This window comes from Giraffa tippelskirchi, chromosome 2 (assembly GCF_054371585.1).
Source record: "Giraffa tippelskirchi isolate mGirTip1 chromosome 2, T2T-mGirTip1v1.2.pri, whole genome shotgun sequence".
NCBI lineage: Eukaryota > Metazoa > Chordata > Mammalia > Artiodactyla > Giraffidae > Giraffa > Giraffa tippelskirchi.
The window spans coordinates 15438350-15462584 of record NC_137276.1 but is presented as its reverse complement, the minus strand read 5'-3'; the positions used below and the strand labels follow the sequence as shown (position 1 = coordinate 15462584).

The 24235-nt window shown below is 41.3% G+C and overlaps 1 protein-coding gene across 7 annotated transcripts in view; it reads left to right on the top strand.

The window, feature by feature from the left end:
* ATRNL1 (attractin like 1) overlaps positions 1-24235 on the top strand; it is a 738261-nt gene that overhangs the window by 636954 nt on the left and 77072 nt on the right. For 2 of the 7 annotated variants that reach the window (XM_081573520.1, XM_081573516.1), the window contains one exon: positions 1592-3919. The exons of the other annotated variants lie outside the window; for them this stretch is intronic. In XM_081573520.1, the coding sequence (XP_081429646.1) occupies positions 1592-1635 (44 nt within the window). In that variant the 3' untranslated portion in view covers positions 1636-3919. Of the gene's footprint in view, positions 1-1591; positions 3920-24235 lie in introns of those variants that run through there. 7 annotated transcript variants of the gene reach the window in all.

Below are 24235 nucleotides of genomic sequence, written 5' to 3'. Positions count from 1 at the left end.
GGAGCCTGGCAGGCAGCTTAGGATTCCTGGTATGCTTGTTCCTCCCTGAATTGGCCCTCTTTCCTCCCTTCCTAGCTCAGTATTGTTAGCATAACAGGATCAGACAACTTGAGTTCATTTTGTTTAGCCCTCTGTCTTGTGCAGAGCCCGTCTCATATTTTTAAATATATCCACCCATTGAGACTATCCAGGTTTTCGCTGCAATAATTTCCAGATCTTAATTTCCTTTTAGTATTTGGAACATAGCCACTGCGTGATTGATTTTCATACAAACATACTAGAGCTGATGCATTGAAATGGTTGCTGCTCCCTTCAAGGCTGTTACCTTGGAGGGTTAAATATACCTACTTGAGTGATATGAATCTTGATATTTTAGAAATGGAGAGGGCTATGAGACTGAAGGGCTTCTCTTGTGGCTCAGCTGGTAAAGAATCTGCCTGCAATGCGGGAGACCAGGGTTCCATCCCTGGGTTGGAAAGATCCCCTGGAGAAGAGAAAGGCTACCCACTCCAGTATTCTGGCCTGGAGAATTCCATGGACTGTATAGTCCATGGGGTCGCAAACAGTCGGACACGACTGAGCAACTTTTACCACTACTACTACTGCTACTACTACTACTACTACTACTACTACTACTACTACTACTACTACTACTACTTTGAGACTGAAACTCACTGAAGCTCTTGCCCTTCCTTCTTGTTCGTCTTCTCAGCCGAACTTCATGCTTAGTGTCTATTATCACATCTTCATTTACTCCCCAGCCCACTGTTCAGCAACTATTTCTCAATTAAATCTGTCCTACTGAGGTCACCAGTGACCCCCGTCTCTCTTAGGGGACAGTTTGGTGAACTGTTGCTTTCTGTGACCCACTCATTACACTGACACTTTCTTACCTAGACTGAGCTCCATGCAAGCAAAGACCATCTACCTTTATCGTAGTGTCCTGAATGTCCAGTACAGCTCCTGACACAACAGGCCCTCAACACTTTAGCTGAATGAAAGAATTAATGAATGCATTCATAAATTCTGTCCCTCTGATTTTGCGTACAAAGACAGAAGCCCTAAAGAAGGCCCACAGTTTGCCCAAGACAGTACAGCCTATTATTGGCAGAAATAGCATACAACCCTAGGTCTTCTAACTCTCAAGCCAATTGGTTTCATATTATACTGCCAGTGCTCAAAAGAAGTTTTGGCTTCCTCTTTTGAATTGCTTTCAAAGCCTGTGGTATAGTCTCCTGAGTCTTTATATTCTCTTGATTGGTGGGTTTTATATTTGGAATCATCCTAAGGTTACCAGAAGTCTCTGTGATCGCCTTTCTCCACTACTCCCACCTGCAGATCCCTCACTCTGCAGAAATGGAATCCTCACCGTTTCTCATGCAGAGCCTGGTGGTCCCAACGCTCAGCCTTCACGTATGATGTTCCTTCTCCCAGGAATGTCTTTCCTTTCTCACTCCTCCAATGCCCAAATCCTACTCATCTTGGTTCATGTTCTTTCCAAAACAAGGATTTAACTTGTAAAGACAGAGGGAGAAAGGAAATGAGGAGCACTGATTGAGCTAGAGCTTTCATGTATCTTGTATCCTTTTAGGAAAGAACTATACAAGATTGGTGATCAGATGTGTATACATGTGAACCCACACACACAGCTGCTGAGGACTGAGCAAGTGGAAGAGGGTCCACTGTGATGTTTCTTCTGAAAAAGGAGGCCTCGTTTCTCTTTTGCAGCTCACCTCCACTGCTTCCCACCACCACCACCATCACCAGCACCTCACGAACACCTGCCAGTTCTCCCTGTAGCTCATGGGTACTTATGTTTTATTGGTTGGTTTTCTGATTATAAAATTAGTATCTTTCATTTTAGAAAATTTGGAAAAGAGAAACCAGAATCTTACAACTCAGAGATAACCAACAAAAGATATATTTCCTCTGAGGTCTTGAGACATATTTAGATTTCTTTTCATTTTACATAAGTGGCATCATTTCTCATGAAGTCCTGCCTTTTTACTGAATGTTATATAATGAGTATTTCTCTGTGTCATTAAAAATTCTTCAAAAACAATTTTAATGACTGTATAATATGGGATTTTATGGATGTATCATAAACATCTTAATTATTCTCCTCTTCTTGGCTATTTATGTTGTCCCCAGGCAGCTGCTGCTGCTCTTTGGCAAGGGACAGGGGAGGGTGGATTATTGTAAATAATGCCATGATAAATATTCTTATGTAAAATTTTTTTCCAAATCTCTGATTACTTCTTAAGGATACAATATTAGTTCTGAAACTGGTAGGTATGAACCTCTTTATAAGGTTTTCAATAAATATTGTTAAGTTGCTTTTCAGAAAAGTTTTACCAATTTATATTCAGCGAATTGAGGCATTTTGAATGTCATGAAAACCATTGTTTTGAATTATGACCACATCCCTTCCCTAATGAAAGTGCCCAGGTGGCGCTAGTGGTAAAGAATCCACCTGCCAATGCAGAAGACGTAAGAGATGCAGATTTAATCTCTGGGTCAGGAAGATCTCCTGGAAAAGGGCACGGGCATCCCATTCCAGTATCCTTGCCTGAAGATTCCCGTGGACAGAGGAGCCTGGTGGGCTACAGTCCATAGGGTTGCATCGAGTCAGACATGACTGAAGCGACTTAGCATGGCGTGGGAGATAGGGAGACAGTCAGATTCCACAATCTAAAGATTAGTTGCAATTGACTAGTGACAGACCCCTGCATTCAGTAAACCATAGCCTCTGCAGAGGCCTAGTAGAGGAGGAGTACAGTAGAAGTCATCTGAAATTAAGACAAGGTCACTCATTAGCATATGAAGAAGCTAGAAGAAAAGTTTATCAATATATATCTATACATATGCTGTGTATGTGTACATGCATAATTGCTTAATCGTGTCCAACTCTATGTGACCCCCATGGACTATAGCCCGCCAGGCTCCTCTGTCCATGGAATTCTCCAGACAAGAATACTGGAGTGGGTTGCGATTTCCTTGTCCAGAGGATCTTCCTGACCCAGGGATCAAACCCAGGTCTCCAGCACTGCAGGTAGACTCTGTAATGTCCTAGCCACCAGTGCTTTATCATTTGGGCTTCTCTGGTGGCTCAGAGGGTAAAGAATCCTCCTGCAGTGCAAGAAACCCAGATTCAATCCCTAGATTGGGAAGGTCCCCCAGAGAAGGACATGGCAACTCACTCCAGTATTCTTGCCTGGAGAATTCCATGGGCAGAGGCGCCTGGCAGGCTGCAGTCCATATACTCCACCTAAAGACGTTTGAGGTGAGCCCTGGTCATCTGAGACTTCCTCCTGCAGTGTTCTCTGAGCTCCCCACCGCGTAACTGAGTAACCAGATTCCAAAGCAGAGATTATTATCCCTATATTCAGTGGGACCTAACCAACCATCTCTACTTGGTTACTGATAATATCATGAATATCTGTATCCATCAATCAAGAGGCAGTAAAATATGTAAATGGTTAAGAGCAGAGACTCTGGAGCCAGACTACCCGAGGTTTAATTCCTAGCCCTCCCATTTAATAGTTGTGTGATCTTGGCCTGTTACTCAATATCTCTGTGCCTTAGTTTTTTTCATCTATAAATTGAGGATAATAGTAGTTCTTTCCTTTAGAATTGCCATGAAGGATAAATGGCTTAATATACCTAAAATACTAATACGCCCATAGTAACACTATAGACAAATCTTCTATTTCTATTATTTCAAATTCCTAAGAATTAACTTCCACAGACAATGTTAGATAATAAAAGTATTTTAAAGCAATTGCTTGGATTCTGTGAATAAAACAAAGACTATTTTTCAGGTAGATTCCCAGAATATTCTGGTTATGTCCTTGAAAAGGATATATAGGTAAGTAGGTAAGTAGGGAGAGAGAGAGATAAAGATAGGAAGAAAGAAAAAGAGAGAAAGAAAGGAAGGAAGAAAGCTTGTTTTTAATTGTCGCTATACTTAGTTAATTTTTGCATCTCTCAGAAATATTTGAAAACCGTATCTTCTATAAGAGACATAAACCATTAGCATTCCCATCCCATTTGATACTTTTCCCTCTAATATAAAAACATATATACTTTATCATCAGACATCTTTCAAAACATCTAGCCCTCTATCTTGTTGAAGGCAGGGAATTTCCTAAATTAACACTTAAAAACCATGAAACTTTCCCACAATCTCACAACAACCCACACATAACAATGGCAGTGAGTAGAAACAACCTATTTCCTTTCAGAACTGTTTTAGCCATATCCTTTCACTTGGCTTCACTTGGACAAATCTAAGGGTATTAGCATGTGTTTAAAGTTTGACAGTTCCATCCCTAGAAAGGCTTGGTCAGATTTTTCATGTGTATATATTGGACTTCCATCAATAAACTGTTTGAAATCTAATTCCACTGAATGATTCTGGTGAACAAGTGAGCTAAATGAGAAAGCATCCAAGTAAAGGAACTGTTCAAAAAATCAGGAACTGCTTGCCCAGCAGAAACTAGGCCATGGACTTGAGAGTCTGTAAACTCTAGGCCGTCACAGATTATTGAAAGTCATAATCTCCCAAAGGGTTTTAATTGAATATTTGGAAGTCTGTATGAAAATAAACGGGAGTCAACCAAATAAGAATAAACACAGCTATACCGAACAGTACAAATCTTCAAAAGACTAGCCCTAGTTAAAAAGATATATTGTACTTCCTGATCTTTGCCATTCTGGTTGTTTTCAATATCATGCCCCTGGGAAAATACAGCTATTTCTAATCAAATGATCTAAACTCCTGTGCTGGGGCTTCATGGTGGGTTCTCCCATTTTGCTCTTGCTACTTGTTTTGGGGATAAAGCTGTGCAAATTATTCAGACACCAATCAGATTTATCATCCTGTGCCTTTTGATGACATCCATCTGTTTATCTAAGAAGCCATTAAAGACTTATTGAGTTACAGTGCTACGAAGAAAATTGGGTTATCATCTATGGTTAAATCCAATTCTTGCATCTGCCATCTTTTCAGCTTATGTGGTATATTCTGAAATTACCCTGACTTGCAGACCTGCACTACAAGAATACATTTGCTTCATAGCCTTTTTTGTGTCATTTCTAGAGAATTTCTAATGCATGAGCAATTTGTGGTTCAGGAAAATGTTGACAGAGAGATGTCAGTGCTTTCCCTTGTTAAAAGTTCAAAAGCCTGATAGGGACTGTGCCAGCTTAAAAGTCTTATTCAGAAGTGGGTGCTGTTCAACTCTCGTTTGTATTTAGACGAGCCTATTCAAAGAAAAATTTGACTGTAGGTCACAAAGGTAGAACTGTGTTAATCAGAAGATAAAGATAAATTAATACCAAGCCAGAATTCAAATGGCCCAAAAAAAGGTGAGAACTCACCATAAATGATGTTAAATAAATACCAGCAGGTAAACTGATAAGACACAAAGGACCCAGTCTTCCTAGGAAGTGACGAGGTAGGAATTCAGTGCTTATCTCACAAGTCAAGCAGCTTAAGCAAAACTAAAAGTGAGTTTTCTGAGCTGGCTGAAGAGGCAGCGGACTGGGTGGAGAAAACTAATTGAAATAAAGTGAATATTTGCAGTTTCTTGGAGATAGTGTTACATCCTAACTGCAGGAGAGCCAGAGAAAGAGCAACTGTAAATCAGGCAGATGCTTCAGTTTGCCAATTTTTTCTAGCGTTCGTCAGAGAAATAATGAAGACTCCACGAGTAAAACATTTTCTTGATTTGTCTATGTAAATCAAGCCAGGATTCTGGGAAGCCGAGATTTTCTGGGAATCTTCAAAGATTACAGCATAGCTACCATTCCTTAAAATCAAGCCGTACACACTATTTATTGGCCATTTAAGGAGATCCTTCCGATAATATTTCACAGTGTTCTTTCATTGTTTTCCTCTCTGTGAGATAAGCACCCTGAAATGGGAGACAGTAGCTATATAACAGGTGAGCATGATCAATTGAGACCCTCATGCTGGATATGGCCGGCTTCAGAAAACTATCCCTTGTCTGTCTAACTGTTTGCTTGTCTGTCTACCTGTTTGCTTGTCTGTGACCTTCATTCAGTTCTGTCTGTGCTGTCAGCAGAGAAGGTGTTCTTGTGAGTCAATAGAGATGCTACAATGAGAGAGAGAGAGCAACTGTGTCACAGTAAAGATGACCAGAAGCTAGGACCTAGAAAACCAGAGATGCAAATATGAAGTACAAGAGTCTTCTGTGTATATTTCACTTACTACTAAAATTCATCCAAAAGATGAATCTGTGTAAAGATTGAAAAAACTCTTGTTCAGAGTGAGAAGTTGTATACTTTATGATTTTGAGAACTATGGCCTTTCTCTCTTTAACACTCAAGTCCATTCATAAAATACTTCTCCCTAACTTGCTCAGGTCTGAAATTCTATGCCTTAAAGAAATATTTGCCTGGGGAAGGGGAGGAGTGAGTGCCTTTTGAGCCAGAAGGAGAAAGCACTTTGTTGCACCAAAGTTTTTCTGGGATCTACTCTATTGGTTGTCTGTTGGGTAAACATTTTTACTTTCAATCAAAATGACAAAAATAAACTGGCAACTTTTCATTCATTATTCAGTATTCATGAATTCATTAGAAATTCAAAGACTAATTTCAGAATACCTATGGACTATTTCACATTTTAATTAGTAACTTAATTAATTTTAGCGTGCAAGTAAGAAAAATCATATTGAGAATTCTTTTTTTTCAATCTGTTTTAAATCGAGGTATAGTTGATTTACAATATTATATTGCTTTCAGGTGTACAACATAGTGATTCAAAATTTTTACAGATTATATACATTAAAAGCTAGCATAAAATGTTGGCAATATTCCCTGTGCTGTGCAATATATTCTTGTAGCTTCTTTATTTTATACGTAAGAGTCTGTGACTCTTAACCCCCAGCTCTATCTTCCTCATCCCCTTCTCCCCCTCCCCACTGGTAACCACTGGTTTGGTCTCTGTATCTGTGAATCTGTTTTTGTTACAGTCACATTTATTATTCTTTAGATTCTACGTATAAGTGATAACATACAGTATTTGTCTTTGTCTAACTTGTTTCACTAAGCATAATACCCTACAGGTCCATCTATGTTGTTGCAGATGGTAAAATGTCATTCTTTTTATGACTGAGTAGTATTCCATTACACATACACACACACACACACATGCATGCATCTTCTTTATCCATTCATCTATTGAGCGATGCTTAAGTTGCTTCCATATGGCTATTGTATTATAAATATGCTGCTGTGAACATTGGGGTGCATGCATCTTTTTGAATTAGTGCTTTCATTTTCTTTGGCTATATACCTAGGAGTGGAATTGCTGAATTATATGGGCTTCCCAGGTGACTCAGTGGTTAAGGAATACTCTTGCCAATGCACGAGATGCTGGAGATAAAGATTTGATCCCTGGGCCAGGAAGACCCCTGGAGGTGGAAATGGAAACCCATTCCCATATTCTTGCAGGGGAAATCCCACAGACAGTAGAGCCTGGCAATCTACAGTCCATGGGGTCGCAAAAGAGTCAGACGCGACTGAGCGCGCACACACACACACAGAGTAGTTTTATTTTTTACTTTTTTGAGGCAGCATATATTCTTTATAAAGCTTTTAAGTAATTCCATTGATCGGTCAAGTAAGGATATTAACCCAGATTCAAATAACTGCTGGAATGGTTAAAGGCAAGATTCTGAAGATGTAGTAGGAATTACTAGGGATAATAGATCTGGTAGAACCAAAATGAGACAGCACAGTCATGCCCAGAGGTAGGACCACCACCCTTCTCTCTTTCGTCTTGCCCATCCCCTTATTTCCTGCACAGCTCTCCATGCTTCTCAGCTTGGGGGCAGCAATCTCTCTCTAATGGCCTGCTGGAGAAGATTTGTTGCCTTTTCTGCCTATCGGTGACATCTGCCTTCTCATCTTGGCTTCACCCTGTGGCTTCCTTAGGACGCAGAGTCCAAGGCCAGAGGTGCCTTGTATTTCCTGGGTTGAGTTCCTCCCGCTTGAAGATCACCTCCCGAAAAACTTAACAGAAGATGGCGGAGGAATAGGATGGGGAGACCACTCTCTTCTCCACAAATTTATCGAAAGAACATCTGAACGCTGAGCAAACTTCACAAAACTACTTCTGAAGATAACCTGCCTCGTTGCCCTACCTCTCAACTGAAGTTTCCATTCTCACAGAGACTGGTACAAACTGAAGCAGATGGCATTACCTGCTGCAATCAGGTCCTTGCCTTTTTGTAGGTTGCCCTCCACTTCTAGCTTGGGATAAGATGTTGTTTACTTCTACAGGTGTTTCTTGAGAGTCTGTTTCTCAAGTACTGCGCATTATTAAAGAAAGAAAATCATGTTAATTATGTACAAACTTCAGGAACAGAAAAGAAAATTTGGATAATTACTTTTCTGAAGGAGACTGTAATTTCAGACAACAATAAATATGTGAAACATAACATTTCTACAAATGATAAAAATGAGAAGAAAAAAAAACACTTTCTACACATTATGAGCGGAACCATATTCCTCCGAATTCACACATTGCTGTGCTAACCCACAATGTGGCTGTATTTGGAGATAGGATCCTAAAAAGAGTAAATGAGGTTACAGTGTGGGGCCTGAATTCTATTGGACTGGGGTCCCTATCAGAAGAGGAAGAGTCACCAGGGCTGTGTGCACACAGGGAAAAGGCCGTGTGAAGATGCAGAGAGAAGGCAATCCTCTGCAAGCCAAGGAGAGATCTTAGCCTCAGGAGAAGCTAAGCCTTCCAGCACCTCTATCTTGGATTCCAGTCTCCACAGCTGCATTCTGTTGTTCAAGCCACTCGTGATGTTTTTTCATGGCAGCCCTGGCAGACTAATGCATTAAAAGTTAAATGGAGTCAGTAGAACTTGAGATTTTCAAGTGATGGGCAGGATGCAGGCAGACGGTATAGAAGGAAGAGGTCAATCCAAGCCAAGGGACTCATGAGCAAAGAAGAGTCAGAAGTCATAGTGACTTGTAAGTGGGGAGTTGCTAAGGCAGTTGGAAGATGGCAGAAAGGCCCTTACTCCCAGGATGCATTTGAATTTGATCTGGTGGGAATTAGGAAACCATGATGGGTTGTTGAACAGAGAATGACCTAAAAACACAGGGTTTAAGAAAATTAGCTTTGCTGCAGTACACAAACTCAGTTGTACAAGATTAGGCAGAAGTAGAAGACTACTTAGGAAAAAAATTGCAGTAATCCAGGCAGGTTGGAGTCCAGATGATGATAGGATAGGAGAGTATCTGATGGATTTGAAAATTATTGCGAAGTAGGAATTGATAGAATTTAGTATCCCTGGTGGCTCAGCAGTAAAGAGCCCACCTGCAATGCAGAAGCCGTGGGAGATGCGGGTTCAATCCCTGGGTTGGGAAGATCCCCTGGAGGAGGGCATGGCAACCCACTCCAGTGTTCTTGCCTAGAGAATCCCATGGACAGAGGAGCCTGGCGGGCCACGGTCCATAGGGTCCAAAGAGTCAGACATGACTGAAGTGACTGAGCCTGCCAGTAACAAAATTGAATTAAATTCACTAATATATCATTTATTCTTTTGTGCATCTTGCCTTTATATGTTAAAGATAATTTCATGTTAACAGCAAAGTTCTTAATATTTGATTTGAGAGCTCTTTTCCAGTTGAATTACAGTATTGGAATTACCCTAAAGATCTTAGTAAGCAAGACATCATTAAAAATCAGATAATCTGTGTAAATAAAACATTGAGACAATTAAAACTTAATGTCATTACCCAGTTTTGAGGGGACACTAACTAGCCAGTCAGAAGGTACTTTAGGGTTAGAGATCCTGGGGGACAAATGAAAGAAAAATTTCAGGATTGATTTTCCTAAGAATAGCCAGGAAAGGGACCCCAAAACAAGTCCCTCTAAACCAGGGTATCAGTCCCTGAAACAAAATGGAACATGGAATGAGGTTAAAGATGCAAGGATCTAACTAGAGCTTATTCATTCATGAAATAATATTCCTGTACAGCGAAGTGAATCAGCTATATATGTACATATGTGTGTGTGCTCATTCAGTCATGTCTGACTCGTTGAGGCCCCATGGACTTGGGCCTGCCAGGCTCCTTTGTCCATGGGATTTTCCAGGCAAGAATACTGGAGTGGGTTGCCATTTCCTCCTCCAGGGGATCTTCCTGACCCAGGGATTGAACCCACATCTTTTGAATCTCCTGCATTGGCAGGCGGATTCTTTACCACTGAGCCACCTGAGAAGGCCACATATACATATATCCCCTTTCTTGGATTTCCTTCAGTTGGATCATTGCAGAGCATTAAGTAGAGTTCCCTGTGCTACACAGCAGTTTCTCATTCATACAGCAGAAACGAGCACAACATTGTAGGGACTTTCCTGGTGGTCCAGAGGCTTAGACTCCGTGTCAACACAGGCGGCCTGGGTTTGATCCCTGGTTGGGAAACTGGATCCCACATGCTGCAACAGACTCAGTGCAGCCAAATAAATAAATATTTTAAAACACACACACAACATTATCAAGCAACTACAGGTGGTGGTTTAGTCGCTCAATTGTGTCTGACTCTTGCGATCCCATGGACTGTAGCCTGCCAGGCTCCTCTGTCCATGAGGTTTCCCAAGCAAGCTTACTGGAGTGGGTTGCCATTTCCTTCTCCAGGGGATCTTCCTGACTCAAGAGTCGAACCTGGGTCTCCTGCATTACAGGCAGATTCTTTACCAACTGAGCCACCAAGTGAAGCGAAGTGAAAGTCACTCAGTCATGTCTGACTCTTTGCAACCCCATGGACTATATGGTTCATGGGGATTCTCCAGGCCAGAATACTGGAGTGGATAGCCTTTTCCTTCTCCAGGGGATCTTCCCAACCCAAGGATCAAACCCAGCTCTCCCTCATTGCAGGCAGATTCTTTACCAGCTGAGCCACAAGGGAAACCCTCTGAGGGCTGAGGCAGCCCACTGAGGAAGCCCACCAGGGATACCCCAATTTTTAAAATTGAAATAATAATCCTAATGTCTGTTGAGCATCTATTATGTACTCAGAGCTTTGCATAGACTCTTTGATTTATGTGCATTGACACCTAGTAGATGTAAGCTCAGGGTGAACAAAGTCAAAATGACCCCTGCCCTTATGGAGTTGACTTTCTGGTGTGGGATACAGGCATCAAACAGATAATCACACGAATACATATCTAATTGCAAGTTGTGGTCATTGCAGTAAGGAAAATACAGAGAGTTATGAGAGCAAGGTTTCCTCATTTGGATTTGCCAGGCAGAAATGATCTCCTTGAGTAAATGACTCTGTCCATGGGATTTCCCAGGCAAAAATACTGGAGTGGGTTGCCATGCCCTCCTCCAGGGGATCTTCCCAACCCAGAAACAACCCACGTCTCCTGCATCTCCTGTACTGGCAGGCGGATTCTCTACCACTGAGCCGTCTGGGAAGCCTGAATGAATGACTTTGAAGGATAACCAGGAATTAGTCAGGCAAAGACGAGAAGAAAGAGATTTGGGGGCACACGTGAAGCCAGTGATTTGCAGGGAGCCAGAAGGCTGGCTCCTGGCATGCCAAAGGTGTGGCAGCGGGCGGAGATCTAGTCATCAGGAGATTTGAGTTCCAGTGCAGGGAACTTAATCCCTGAGGCAAACCAACTATTAAAGGCCAGAGCAGAGTTTAAGGCAACATTCAGATATAGGGACTTTGAAAGGCAAATTAGGAAACCAAATACTGAGAACCTTGAAGACAAAGTGGCAGTGAAACACAGTTAAGTGTAAGTAGGTGAACTGCTGCCTTTGGTAGGTTCCCATGTTATCCTGCCCAGAACCTATAGGCACAAGCTAAATGGAAAAAGCCGTGTGGCTTAATGGTCAGAATGTCAGGTTTGCAGTCAGATGCACGTGGACCACTTCCTAGGTGTTTTTTCCTGGGAAGGCATGTAGCCTTTCTTATCTTTAGATTTTCTTCTGTAAAATGGGGGTAACACTACCTATCTCTAAAGAATCACATAAGGCTCAAAAGAGATGATGCCTGTAATGTACTCAGTTCAGTGTCTAACAGATACGCTGTTTCTTCATGTCACCAATACTTTTGCTGTTCTATTTGGTTCATGTCTGTTTGGGTAATAATGTGAAGCTATCCACACACACAGTAAAATGCATGAACTTTATAACTGACATTTTCTTTGCTTCTCAGAAGCTTGTCTGAGTCCTTTCCACCTTTTTCTCAAATTGTAATTGTGTCTCCTACTTTTGAGTCTCTCTGAAATGAAATCTCCAGATCCAGGGAAGATGAGGGGATTAGCATTTAAATATCCTCAAACTGAGACATAGGATTCAGTGTGTGCTCAATTAAAGATTTGATGAATGAATGATTACTGCATAATTATAGAGATTTGACAGTGATAAGCATAGTTAATTAATTGCTAAGATAGTGTATATTAAAGAATGGTTTCAAAGCATCTTTATGTATTTTGTGTTTTTAAGTGATTGGTAGACTAGATTCTAACCTCTTGCTCTCTGAATATTCTCTTAGTTATAAGCCTACCATCTTAATTAGAGAACTGTTCTGACAGTTCCAGGAAAGAAAACATTTTTTTCTGTTAAAACATTTCTAGCATTTCAGCTAAACGATTTATCTATGATGATTTTTCCCTTTGTAGTAGACAATTAGAAGTATAGTACAGTAAATTTTCTGCCTTATGGATCCCAGCCAAGAACCATACAACTTTTATGCTTTATAAGCAATTGCAAACTAAAATGAGTAGCCTGTATATTGTAATAGAGCTGCTTTGAGCTGCTATTACCATAGAATACTTTTCCGGCTTTCTTAGAAGCATGAGAACAAAATTGAGAAGAAGGCATCTATCTGATTGACGCTAGGAAGCTACTTGCATTGTACTTCACTTTAGGCAGAATGGCAGTCATTTTATTTGCTATTAATGTGAATAGAGAGATCACTCCTTTTCAGAATGCATTCTGCAAAAAAGATCTGTAGCCAGCACACATGGTTAGAAATGAAGCTGCCTGTGTAGACCAAAACGTCCCTGAGTTCAGTCAGACGCGAGGAGATCGTTGTAGAAATCACGTTGCAAAAACTGTTCCAAATTTACTCAAATGAAGAATGTCCGTTGGTAGTTTAGACTGAAATCTCCCCTTAGCTCTTCCTCCAGAATATGGGGGTGCGGGTAGGCCCTGTTAGTAGAAACAGTTGGATCAGGAATAGGTTAGTGACAAGTCAGTAAGGTACGTGTGTGTGCCGTCACTTCAGTCATGTCTGACTCTTTGCAACCCTGTGGACCATAGCCTACCAGGTTCCTCTATCCATGGGATTCTCCAGGCAAGAATTCTGGAGTGAGTTGCCATTTCCTCCTCCAGGGGATCTTCCCAACCCAGGAATCCAACCAGTGTCTCTTACCTCTTCTGCATTGGCAGATGGATTCTTTACCACTAGCGCCACCGGGGAAGCCCAGTAAGGTACACTCACATTCAAATATTTCTCCTGTGATAATACCTGGATGAGATTATTTTATTTGGGTTTTGGGGGCAAAAGCATGACTTGAGAATGTGAAAATCCTCGTAAATGCAAACAACAAACAATACAGATTTAACTTAAATATTTCACCCAACCATACATCTCCATAAATGCTATGTCAGCTTAACCTTACTAGGGACTTGGCAGTATGTTTTCCTTAACAAGTAGATTTGACATAAATTTACTCATGTATTCAAAAATATTTACTGAGTACAGGCAAAATCCTAAGAAGTGGGTGCATGGTGAACTAAGACTCTTGCCCTTCTGAACCCTTACGGTCTAGTGCAAGAGACAGATAGGACTCAAGTGGTGCCATGGGATCCTTTCTGCAAATGACAACTTTGGAGGAATCCCAGGAGAGAAAAATGGAGCAGCTCTGGCAGAAATGGAACAGGGCAAGAAACCTGCCATTCCTCTTCCCCTCACTGCCCTCTGGGAAAACCTCTGTAGGGTTCTGAGGACCTAGTTTGAAACCACTTTACATGTGATCTGACATGCAGATGGGTGCCTCTTTCCGCTCTGCAGGACACCATCCTGTCTAAATTGATTTCAGATCTTGAGCGCCGGGCTACCACCCTGGTCACACACCAAGGAAACAGAACTTCATTCCAACCATCCTTGTTCAGTCGCTCAGTTGTGTCTGACTCTTTGCGACCCCATGGATGGCAGCACGCCAGGTTTCCCTGTCCTTCAAACATGCTGAAACTCATATCCACTGAGTCAGTGATGCCATCCAACCATCTTATCCTCTGTCGTCCCCTTCTCCTCCTGCCTTCAGTCTTTTCGGCATCAAGGTCTCTCCCAATGAGTTGGCTCTTTGCATCAGGTGGCCAAAGTATTAGAGCTTCAGCTTCAGCATCAGTCCCTCCAGTGAATATTCAGGGTTGATTTCCTTTAGAATTGACTGGTTTGTTCTCCTTGCAGTCCAAGGGAATCTCAAGAGTCTTCTCCAGCACCACAGTTCAAAAGCATCAATTCTTCAGTGCTCAGCCTTCTTTATTGTCCAACTCTCACATCCATACGTGACTACTGGAAAAACCATAGCTTTGACTAGATGGACCTTTGTTGGCAAAATAATGTCTCTGCATTTTAATACACTGTCCAGGTTTTTCATAGCTTTTCTTCCAAGGAGCAAGTGTCTTTTAACCATGCTGAAGCTCCACAATTTGCTCTTCTCAACAAGGGGTTGAGAAGAGCAAATGGTTTAGGCAGGAGAGAATACCACTAGGAAGACTCTTCTCCTAGAAAATGGATAACTATGAGACAGAAATAAATATGGAAAAGTTGAAAGAAACCTCAGTATACCTGAACACACACACACACACACATATGCATGCATGTCAGCCAGATGCTTTGAACCTGCCCCACAGGTGTCTAAACTTGAAGAGTATCATATAAGTAGATATCTGTGTCTCTAGTCTTGGTAGATTAATCTGGGACAAAAGCCATATATCCTCCAGGATATATTTTCTTTTCCTATTCAAGTGTGTGTATGTGTGTACTCAGTCGCTGTAGTCATGTCCTACTGTTTGAGACCCTATGGACTGTAGCTCACCAGGCTCCTCCGTCCATGGGATTCTTCAGGCAAGAATACTGGAGTGGGTTGCCATGCCCTCCTCCAGGGAATCTTCCCAACCCAGGGATTGAGGCCACGTCTCCTGTGGCTCCGGCATTGCAGGCAGGTTCCTTACCACTGAGCCATCAGCGGAAGCCCCAAGAAGGATCTGGAAATGTGCTTCAATTATAATCAGAATAAGATTAAACTTGACATCATATTATGATCTTATAGTTTCAAGATTCTGTGCTCTTTGCTGTATAAGGTGCGTGTTCTGTTACGACCCTTACGATTTAATGCTAGTGCCCCTGATACTCTGTATACAGGGTAGAGCAAGTAGCTTCTTCGGCCAGCAGTGACACGGCCTGTACATGTACAAGAATTCATCTCCTAAGCCCTCAAATATTGTTTGATTGAAGGATTGGACGATTCTAGTGCAAAGGATGAGAAAAAGTGAAATGTGGGATTTTATGTGTACTAATAGTATAGCAAAAATTATAATGGCTATTGTACATATGTTGCATATTCTATGCCAGATACTCTTAAAATAGTAAATGTGCATGCATTCATACACTCAAAGATTACAAAAGCCCCATAGATCAACATACTCACTGTTGAAATTTCATTGATATGGAAGGCCAAGGTAAAACATCTTGCCCGGCATCACACAGCTAACAAGTGACAGGATTTGAACCCAGACAGTCTAGCTGTCTAGTCAATGCTTTCAGCTCTGTGCTATGCAGCCACAGTGCTGGGAGAGCCCTCTGCTGGACGTGAAGGTAGAAGGCAAAGGTTTCTTTTTAGAGTAAAAGGAGGGTGTGAACTCAATGAGGCTGTTTAATTAGGAACTTTGAAAGGAATCAAAACAGAGGTTGACGGGGAAGACCCTGACTATGATGATTAAAATTGCAAATACAAATAATAGTCACTTAGCTGCTTTAAATTCTTTTTAAGAAATAGATAGTGGATAAATTATAAATAATCCTCACCATAAGCTTTTTTTAGAAGAAATGATGAGAGGTTCTGGTCCAATTGTGTTCAAGTAGCTGCAAGGAAATTCAAATTATGTCTGCAAGGAAAGCATTTTCAACCTGAAACTGAGGTTGCACTCAGCACCAGTAAATCAAAGCCAAAATGAAGCTATGGATGATGGATGGGAGCTAGATGAAATAACAGTATGAAGAAGCCTAGAGTCACAGTGGAGCAGTAAAAGCTGAATTTAAGAGCCAGGACAATTTTCGGAAGCTAGAAATCAAAATTCACCAGATAGTAAAAGCCGACACAGCAAAGTTGATGCCAAAAAGTATCCGGAAATGAGGCAAAGATTGCCTCAGACATGAAGTATCTTATATGCTGGACCAGAGTTATTTCTGGATAAAGTCATCTTGCTCCAGCCTTCAAGTAGAGTGCTTTACCTACACTGGCAGGTGCTGCCAGCCCAGGAGGTAGATCTGTAGCTCAGATGGAAAAGCTCACTTTCTGAAGGATCCATGGATCTGAGACAGTGGGTTCAACCTGAACCTGGCCATGGTACAGGGTGGATTTGGGGGAAAAGCGAGAGAATCCTGGACTCTGGCTAGAGAAGAACACCTGTGATCATTGGAAAGGAGTGAAACTGAAAGGGCCTGGAAGACTGTAATTAATGTTGTGAAACACCTCAACCATCTGTGTCCCCATCATTTGACTAATTAATGTTGAATTTTTATCCCGACTCTCTTGTACACTTCAGTGTAGTTAAGGCAGTTGTGTGCTCTTAAGTGTTTGCAATGTACAGAGTAAATAAGGGTGAAGTGACTGCCTCAAAAGAAACAGGGGGAGGCAGTGGATCAGAAGATAAAGGATTTATCCCCTTGAGAAACCAAAATAAACAAGCTTTGGGTGGGTAGTTAGGAGACCCCCTTCTTACTTGGACATATCTTAAGTCTGAATCACATGATGCCGGTCAAGTGGAAATTACCCAGGGGAATCAACCCTGAGTACTCATTGGAAGGACTGATGCTGAAGCTGAAGCTCCGATATTTTCACCACATGATGGGAAGAGCCTACTCATTGGAAAAGACACTGATGCTGGGAAAGATTGAAGGCAGGAGGATAAGGGTGTGACAAAGGATAAAATGGTTAGATGGCATCACTGACTCAATGGACATGAGTTTGAGTATATTCCGGGAGATCGTGAAGGACAGGGAGGCCTGGAGTGCTGCGGTGCATGGGGTCACAAAGAGTCGGACATGACTTAGCCACTGAACGACAACAGGGGGCATGCATCTGTTCGTGGAGCTGCACGTGTGCTTTTGACCTCAGAGCCTGAACTGTCTTTTCAAGGGCAGGGGGCCCCCTCTACCAAGGGCTGCCTCAGTTTCGTGCTTGGGCCAGTGACTGGGTGGTGTGAGCAGACACTTTCCCATCTCTGAGTACTCCTCTAGGGGCCAGGCTACCGACCCTGCTCACTTCTCAGTTATAGATGGGGGTCTTGTATTGCCAGGGCCACCTCTAGCTCACATATTGCTTTTGAGCAAATGCAGTTCCACCCAGAGTTCATGGATTGTCACCCAGAATGTGAGCTACATGTCAGCCCACACTCACCCCTTCCCTAGGGTTCTTGCTCAGTGGTGAGCTCACACAGCCACTCAGAACACCCTGAGGATTGTTTCTGTTTCTGCCTTGATGGTGATGTGTACAGGCAACTCAGATGCACTGGAGCCATAACTGAATCCGGTAACTTTCCCCCACAACTCCTTTATTTCTCTGTATTCTCACTTGCTTGCCTAACCAAAATATGAAAATCATTTTTAACTCCTTACTCAACCTCCACATGCAGTGGAACACTAGTCTGATCCCAATTCCGAGTTCTGAAATACTATTTCTATAGTTCAAAAAGCTAGGAACTGTGAATCGTTTTTACTCACAATACGCCATCTTTCTCATCCATTATGTCCATTTTATAAATGCAGAAACTTCTGATTAGACGGTTTAAGTATTTTGACCCCAGATGAGCCGGCGTGACTCCAAGTGCATGTGTTTTTGATGAGCACATTGCCTTGTGCTCGTCAGTTGCTCCAGGGCCTCTAAATGGCTTCCCTACTTCACTTCCACCTCCCCACCCTCCTGGGGGCTAGAGGTAAGGACCTCAAGCACATTCAGCCTATGCTCTTAAAGGTTGCGCAGGGCCAGCTGATTCTGACAAGGGAAGTTCAACCACTTCAACATGGCAGCGCACATTTATATTTCCAACCGGATTTTCTAACGCTCAGGTCTCATTTCCAACACTGTTAGTCTGAGACCGTCACAACCAAACTGCTGAGCGTGAATGGTAACTGGGAGATGCTATACACTCAGCCATGATCCTTCACACACAGGTGTTGTCTCTGGGGAAGGGATTTGGGGCTGGAGAAGCTGAGACACAGAAGGTCTTGAATAAAAACTGAGATATGAGCAAGGACTCACATACACTGTGATGCCCGCAGAGTGCCCAGATGACTGGATGTGTGATGACTGGATTTTGTGGGGCGAAAGCTAGCAGCCAGCTTCATGTCACCCAGCATTGTTGGGGCAATTTTTATTGAACTACCTTAAATAAGTGGCCTTAAAAGCACCACTCAGGCTCTGACGCCCTCATTCTTCTTTCTAATCATACTGAACTATTCATGATTTCCTGAAAGTGCCTGGTATGTTCATACATCCATTCCCTTACCCATGATATCCCTTCGACCTATAAAGGCAGTTTGTCACCTGGAAGAATTTGGTTACTTCCTGGGGTCAGACGTCATTGTCTCCTCTTTGAAGCCTTCCAGACTCTTTCCAGGGCAGTGTTAAAACTGTTCTCTGTGGTTTTGTGACAGAGGAATAGACAGAAAGTTGGAGGAGGAAGGGGACTGAACTGAAGAGGGAGAAGCAGAGGAGAAAAGAGAATGGCATCTCTTCTTTCCTTATTGGCTCTTCGGAGTGAGAGTTTGCTTGTCTTGTTGCTGTGGCATCAACCACTTTGTGTGTTAGCTGGTTTTGTAATTAGCCAGATATCTGCAGATACCTCAACCCTGGCCAAACAGCAAGCCTTCAGTGCTCTCTGCTTCTCAGTAGGCTACTAGTTATTTCTGGAAGTCACCAAAGGAATGAGCCCGAGTTGCCATGAGCCTTCAGCTCTGCTTGAACCCTCTGGCTCCAGCTGCCCCTTGTCCATGTCCCCTGCCCACAAAGCTGTTAGATGCCTCCACTCTCCCTTCACCTATCAGAGGAGCAGATGCAAGCAGCAGTCCAAGGTTGTAGCCTCTTTATAATCCCAGACAGGACAGTGGGAGTGAATCATCTGGCACCTGTATACCTCTCCTCATACCCATCCCAACCTGCAGGCACCTTATTACCCCTCCTTCACAGGGAACTCTCATCCAGTTGACAAGACCCAGTGGGAAAATAGATGCCATTTCTCTCCATACTTTTCCCTCCATCTCAGACCCATCCTTCAACAAAACTCTCTGTTACAAATTAGCTGATGAGTTAACAGCTGTTGGGAGTCACCAGGGCAATTGTATCCTTAGTTACAAGCCCAACAGAAATGGGTAGAAATATATACAAAATGACCTGAACAGGAATGTTCATGGCAGTATTACTGAATAGCTGAAGTTTGGAAACAAGCCAAACAGCTATAGGCAGTAGAATGGATAAGTAAAGTGTAGGTGTATTCATACACTGGAATAGTATGTAACAATGGAATAATAAACCGTGGCTACAGGCAGCAATGCAGATGCATCTCACGTAAGGTTAAGCTAAATAAGCCAGCCACAAAACTGTACCTACAGTACACGTGTGCATACTCAGTCATGCCTGACTCTGTAACCCCATGGACTATATAACCTGCCAGGCTACTCTGTCCGTGGAATTTTCCAGGCAAGAATACCGGAGTGGGCTGCCATTTCCTACTCCAGGAGATATTCCAGACCCAGGGATCGAACCCATATCTCCTTTGTCTCCTGCATTGGCAGGTGGATTCTTTACCACTGACGCCACCTAGCAGGCCTGTCGTACCTATAGTATGATAACCCCTTTTACATAGAGGGTTTTTTTTTTAATTTATTTAAGGTATAGTTGATATAGAATGTTGTATTAATTTAGTTTTTTTAATGACAATTATCAATGATAGTAGGAGTCAGCTTAGTAGTTGCCCTTGAAGAGGAGAGAGCAGAAGGAGTCTTCTAGGGTTTTGATATAGAGAGAACTGACTTTAAGGAGTAAATGTTCTGGCTAAGTTTGGATCTTCTACTGACATATAGATCTCCGACTCATTCAGAAGTCTCCTGGATCTGAATGCAGATGCAGTCTTTTTGTACTCTTTACTTTCAACCTATGATGGGGCATTTGCAGTCGATGCAGGGAAGTGACATTTTTCAGTAGCTTGATATCCACTCTGCTCATAGGAAGAAGCCCGATGGTTGGTACTGTAGACAAAATTCCAGGGAAAACAGTGTGCATTTAGATACGGGCTCTGGTAGCAGCAGCACTAGAGCTGAGGAGAAAGGGAAACCGGCTGTCATAAAAAGGCAGAAGAAAATAGCAGTTTCCATCTGGACCTTACCTTTCCATGGCTGTTTTAGCCATCATCATTCCAAAATGGATTTGAAATTGTATCTTATCTCATTACTCTTTCTATCTGGTCCAATATTTCTTTTGGTAATCCACGCTTACAAAGCACCTATAAACAGAATTCTGGCCTATTTTCAAGGATGGGAGCTATGATACACCAATTAACTATAGAAAGGTTTGGATTTGGGATGGTTTTATTTCATCATGCAGAATGTTTCAGTCGTTTCTCAACATAGCCAGCTATTGCAAACTCTGATACCAGAATCATATTACTCCCAGAGTAGATCCCTTGGCTGTTAGGAGATTCTCAGCAAACAACAACAACAACAAGCATTAAGCCTCTTCTTCCTAATTATGTCTTTCTCTAAATATCTAATTATCATTGAGAACAAATTGCATGTTACAGAGATAATATTATGGGGAATCGTTAATCTGTTGGGCTTCTGCTTTTGAATTCCTGAGTCGGTGCTGCAGCTGCTGGAGCAAAAAATTTTGCCACCTGGACAGTTCATTACGATTTCATATTTAAATGCAAAAACTGCCGAAGAGCGATTCTACTCGATGGACTTGGCTTCTCTAGGCATTTTGTAGATATGCATCACATGTACCGCTTTTCCAAGCTTCCCAGGTAGCTAGAAATATTGAATAATTGAGCATTTAGAGGGACAGCATTACAAGGAAGCAGTGGGAATATAGTTATACCAATAAGGTGACAGTGGAATTAGCTTCTGTAATTATTCTTTCTTTTTATCAATGCATAAAGGTCTGCAGATTTTTATGACATTCCTCAGTAACTACATGGGATCACCTTAATAAAGGCTGATCCAAAAAGTACACATTCCCAAAGATTACCTGATAATTGCACCTACTGTAATATGCTTAAAGCTAATTAGCATTCAATCGTCACTTTAGAGAATAGAAATTGCTAGGTACTTATCCCATAATTACATCTTTGTGCACTTACTATTGTAATCCACAGCGTTAACTATATAATTAAATGATGAACAGTGACTGTATAAGTAAAGAGTACTTATGTAAAATGTGTGTCTTGTACAAAAAATAAAAAATAAACAGTTTCAAAGAAACACATCTCATTGTAAATTCCATTGTTCTCAGGGAGATTGGATAGCATGTCAAGAATTAATAATAATACTGTTACTCCTTGGAGGTCGAAAGATGATAGTACTGTGCCATGGTCAGGAAGATGTCCATTGTGATTCATCTCGTCTTGAGGGATGAGTTCCATCCAGCAGTTCTCACTGTTTTCTCTGGGTGTACATCAAAACACAAATGCTTAGAAGTTGTCATAGTAAATATGGCCTGTGTCTAAGCTATTAGGCCCTATAGTTTTGTGTTGGGTGCTTTTTATAATAATTCTTTTCAAAAATAACATTTTATCTGATTATAATGCTAATTTGTATTCATTGTAGAAAATTCATAAAATGTTGAAAAACACAGAAGAAAATAGAAATTATAATACTGTATTGTGTTAACTTTTTGTTTTATATGCTTTGTCTCTTTTCTAAAAAATTATTTTAAGAAAATGTAGTTGACTTACAATATTGTGTTAATTTCTTCTGTATAGCAGAGCAATGCAGTTATATATATACTTAACTATATATATATAATTTCTCATGTTCCTTTCCATTATAGTTTACCATAGGACATTGAATATAGTTCCCTATGCTATACAGTAGGACCTTGTTTTTTATCTATTCTATATATAATAGTTTGCATCTGCTAATCCTAAACTCCTAATTCTTCCCTCCTCCACCCCTGCCTCCTCCTTGGCAACCACAAGTCTGTTCTTTATGTCTGTGAGTCTGTTTCTGTTTTGTAGATAAATTTTTTGTGTCATAGTTTAGATTCCACATATAAGTGATATCATATAGTATTTGTTTCTCTCTTCCTGACTTACTTGACTTACTATAACAATCTCTAGGTCCATCCATGTTGCCACGAATGCTATTATTTTATTCTTGTTCATGACTGAGTAGTATTCCACTATATATATATATATATATATATATATATATATATTTATCTCTCACATCTTCTTTATTCATTAATCTGTTAATGGACATTTAGGTTGATTTAGGCTGTTTCCACGTCTTCGCTATCGTTAATAGTGTTGCTATGAACATAGGGGTGATGAGTCTTTTTGAAGTATGTTTTTATCTGGATATATGCTCAGGAAAGGGGTTTCTAGATCATATAGCAACTCTATTTTACTGTTTTGAGGAATCGCCATACTTTTTTCCATAGTGGCTGCACCATTTTACACTCCCACCAACAGTGTAGGAGGGTTTCTTTTTTTCCACACCCTCTCCAGCACTTTTTATTTGGAGACTTTTTAATGATGGCCATTCTGAGAAGGCAGTGACATCCCACTCCAGTGCTCTTGCCTGGAGAATCCCATGGATGGAGGAGCCTGGTGGGCTGCAGTCCGTGGGGTCGCTAGGAGTCGGAGACGACTGAGCGACTTCACTTTCACTTTTCACTTTCCTGCATTGGAGAAGGAAACGGCAACCCACTCCAGTGTTCTTGCCTGGAGAATCCCAGGGACGGTGGAGCCTGGTGGGCTGCCGTCTATGGGGTCGCACAGAGTCGGACACGACTGAAGCGACTTAGCAGCATTCTGACTAATGTGAAGGGGTACCTCATTGTAGTTTTGATTTGAATCTCTCTAATAATTAACAATATTGAGCATCTTTTCATTTATCTTTTGGCCATCTTTATGAGAAATTCCTGTTTAGGTCTTCTGTCCAGTTTTCGATTGGGTTGTTTGTTTGTTATTAAATTGTATGAACTGTTTGTACTCTGGAAATTAAACCCTTGTCAGATGCATCATTTGAAAATATTTTCCTCCAATCCATAGGTTGTCTTTTAATTTTGTTTATGGTTTCCTTTGCTGTACAAAAGCTTGTATGTTTAATTGGGGCCCATTTGTTTGTTGGTTGGGTTTTTTTTTTTTTTTGGCTTTGTTTTTATTTCTATTGCTTTGGGAGACTAACCTAAAGAAAATTTGGTATGATTTGTGTCACAGAATCTTTTGTCTATGTACTCTTCTAAGAGTTTTATGGTGTCATGACTTATATTTCAGTATTTAAGCCATTTTGAGTTTACTTTTGTGTATGATGTGAGGATTTGTTCACTTCAGTTTCATTGATTTCCTTGTGGCTGTCCAATTTTCCCAACACCACTTGCTGAAGAATTTGAGTCTCTTTTCCAAGTGAATCAGTCTTTCTCTGTGTCTGTGTGTCTGTGTACATATATAAGTATGTGTATATATACACATAAACTTTGCAACCTGCTTTGTAAAGCAGTATATTCTGAACCCTCTAACGCAGTATTATTTCTCATATTTCCCATGATCCCATAATATTATGTAATACTGGTAATTCCTAAATTATTTAACCATTTTCAAAGGACATTTACTTCCAGTTTTTCACAATTTTGTTGTTAAGTCACCAAGTCGTGTCTGACTCTTTGTGACCCCGTGGACTGTAGTTCGCCAGGCTTCCCTGTCCTTCACTGTCTCCCACAGTTTGCTG